The 2,227-nt window shown below is 41.5% G+C and overlaps 1 protein-coding gene across 1 annotated transcript; it reads left to right on the top strand.

Annotated features, from left to right (window-relative positions):
* Window positions 1-434: 434 nt before the first annotated feature.
* LOC132251910 (olfactory receptor 12D3-like) lies at window positions 435-1,376 on the top strand. The gene has a single exon (XM_059731835.1). The coding sequence runs from the start codon at window positions 435-437 to the stop codon at window positions 1,374-1,376; it is 942 nt and encodes a 313-aa protein (XP_059587818.1).
* The last annotated feature ends 851 nt before the right edge of the window (window positions 1,377-2,227 follow it).

A 2,227-nucleotide genomic window follows, 5' to 3' on the forward strand; every position in this document is an offset into this window, starting at 1 on the left:
TGTATAGAATATTCATTTTATCCAGTCCAATGGCAAGGGACATCATTATTCTTTATTTTAAAAACTGTCTAATTTTCATGAAGTGAGGAAGGGACAGGATAAGAACATTTAAATGTAAAGCCATTTTTTTTACCCATATTTAGTAATAAAAAGTAAAATTCAAATACACTTTAATTCCTATATATATATATATACACGCACACACATAAATTCCTCCGTATTTATATCTATATACTCTCTCTGTGTGTGTATATATATAATATATATATGAATTAAAACATATTTGAATATATATGTGTGTGTGTATGTACACACACACACACACACACACACAAACATAGATATATTAAGAGAGAGCTAGTATTTCCATGCTACTTCCCATACTTATTATAATAAATATCTAGCACTTATTTTTTCTATTGAGTATTCTAGAAATGGAGAACATGACAGAAGTGAAAGAGTTCATCCTCCTGGGTCTGACCAATGTCTGGGGACTTCAGCATTTCTTCTTCATTCTATTTCTAATGCTTTACCTTACTAGCTTGCTGGGGAATGGTGCCATCATTGCTGTAACACTGGCTGAGCCTCGGCTTCACACCCCAATGTATTTCTTCCTGGGCAACCTCTCCTTGATGGACATTTTCTATTCCACTGTCACAGTGCCCAAGATGCTGGCTGGCCTCCTCCTGGGGCAACAGGCCATCTCTTTCTCTGCCTGTCTCACCCAGCTCCACTTCTTCCACTTCCTTGGAAGCAGCGAGGTCATCCTGCTGGCGGTCATGGCCTATGATCGCTATGTGGCCATCTGCAACCCACTTCGCTACATGGTAGTCATGAATCAACAGGTCTGCTTGCTGCTGGCAGCTGTCACCTGGGCCACAGGCTTTGTGCATGCTCTCATGCACGCAGTTATGACCTCCCACCTACACTTCTGTGGCCCCAACTATGTTCACCACTTCTTCTGTGACATCAAGCCCTTGTTGCACCTATCCTGCAGCAATACTCATCTCAACCTGAGCCTCCTTAATATCGTCACCACATGCATTGCTCTACTTCCTTTCATTATCACCCTCCTGTCTTATGTCTACATCATCTCCTTCCTCTTCCTAAAGGTCCAGTTACAAGCAGGCAGGTGGAAAGCTTTCTCTACCTGTGCCTCCCACCTCACAGTGGTGGCCCTGCTGTATGTACCTCTTTTCTTCAATTACACCCCACCCTCTTCAGGCAGTACCTCAAAAAGAGATATGATAGTCACCCTTATGTACAGTGCTATCACCCCAGCTCTCAATCCCCTCATCTACACACTGAGGAATCAGGAGGTGAAGTGTGCCCTCAAAAAAGTGCTTGGGAGAAAACTTGTCTCTGGAAAAAAATGAAAAAGCTGGATCAAGGTACAGGATTTGATGTTTTTCTCTCTGATATCATCAGGGTGGATATTTAAGAGAATGATATGCTGTAAATGTCACATCTATGTTGGGAGAAGACAGAGCAGAGTGGCAGTTTAGACTAACCATTAGTCTCCAAGATGCTGCCCTTGACCTGCTTCCTATCTGACTTCAAACTAACACAGCTAACTACTTTTCTAGTCCTATGTTGAGAACTGAAGAATATGCTGTGTCGATACTATTATCAGATAATTTATTATATAGTCTATTATTTGCAATACAGTAGTGCTGAGGGTTAGCACTGTAGGTTGCATTTTAATGCGCCATTGTTGTTTGTTATTTAAATTACAGAAATGAACAGAAAATAAAATACTGACAACTTTTACTGAATTATTGCTATTCCTGCTGGAAAAAAGATATTATTCCAGAAACATTGCTTTATTCCAAGTTAAAAGTGTCATAGTTTCATAGTCTGGAAGGGACTTTACAGATCATTGGGTCCAGCCCCCCTGGACTTGGGCAGGAAAGACTGCTGTGATCAGACGATGTCAGCAAGATGGGCATCAAGATGCTTTTTGAAGATCTCCAGGGCGGATGACAGTATCACCTCTGTGGGCAGCCTGTTCCAAAACCTTGGCATTCGACTCGTAAAGAAGTTCTTCCTTATGTCTAGCCTGAAGAAATCCTCAATCAGCTTGTGCCCATTATTTTTTGTCCTCCTCTGGGGGGTCTTGGTGAACAGATGCTCCCCCAGTTCCTGATGTACATCCCTGATATACTTATTAGGGCTGTGCAAAGCTTCAGATCGTGATTCAGATTTGGAGATCATTCAGATGATTTGG

Source organism: Alligator mississippiensis, chromosome 7, assembly GCF_030867095.1.
Source record: "Alligator mississippiensis isolate rAllMis1 chromosome 7, rAllMis1, whole genome shotgun sequence".
In the NCBI taxonomy this organism is placed as follows: Eukaryota; Metazoa; Chordata; order Crocodylia; family Alligatoridae; genus Alligator; species Alligator mississippiensis.

What these genes read in the sequence shown, in the direction of transcription:
- LOC132251910 (XM_059731835.1), top strand. Translation starts at nt 435, where the DNA reads ATGGAGAACATGACAGAAGTGAAAGAGTTCATCCTCCTGGGTCTGACC.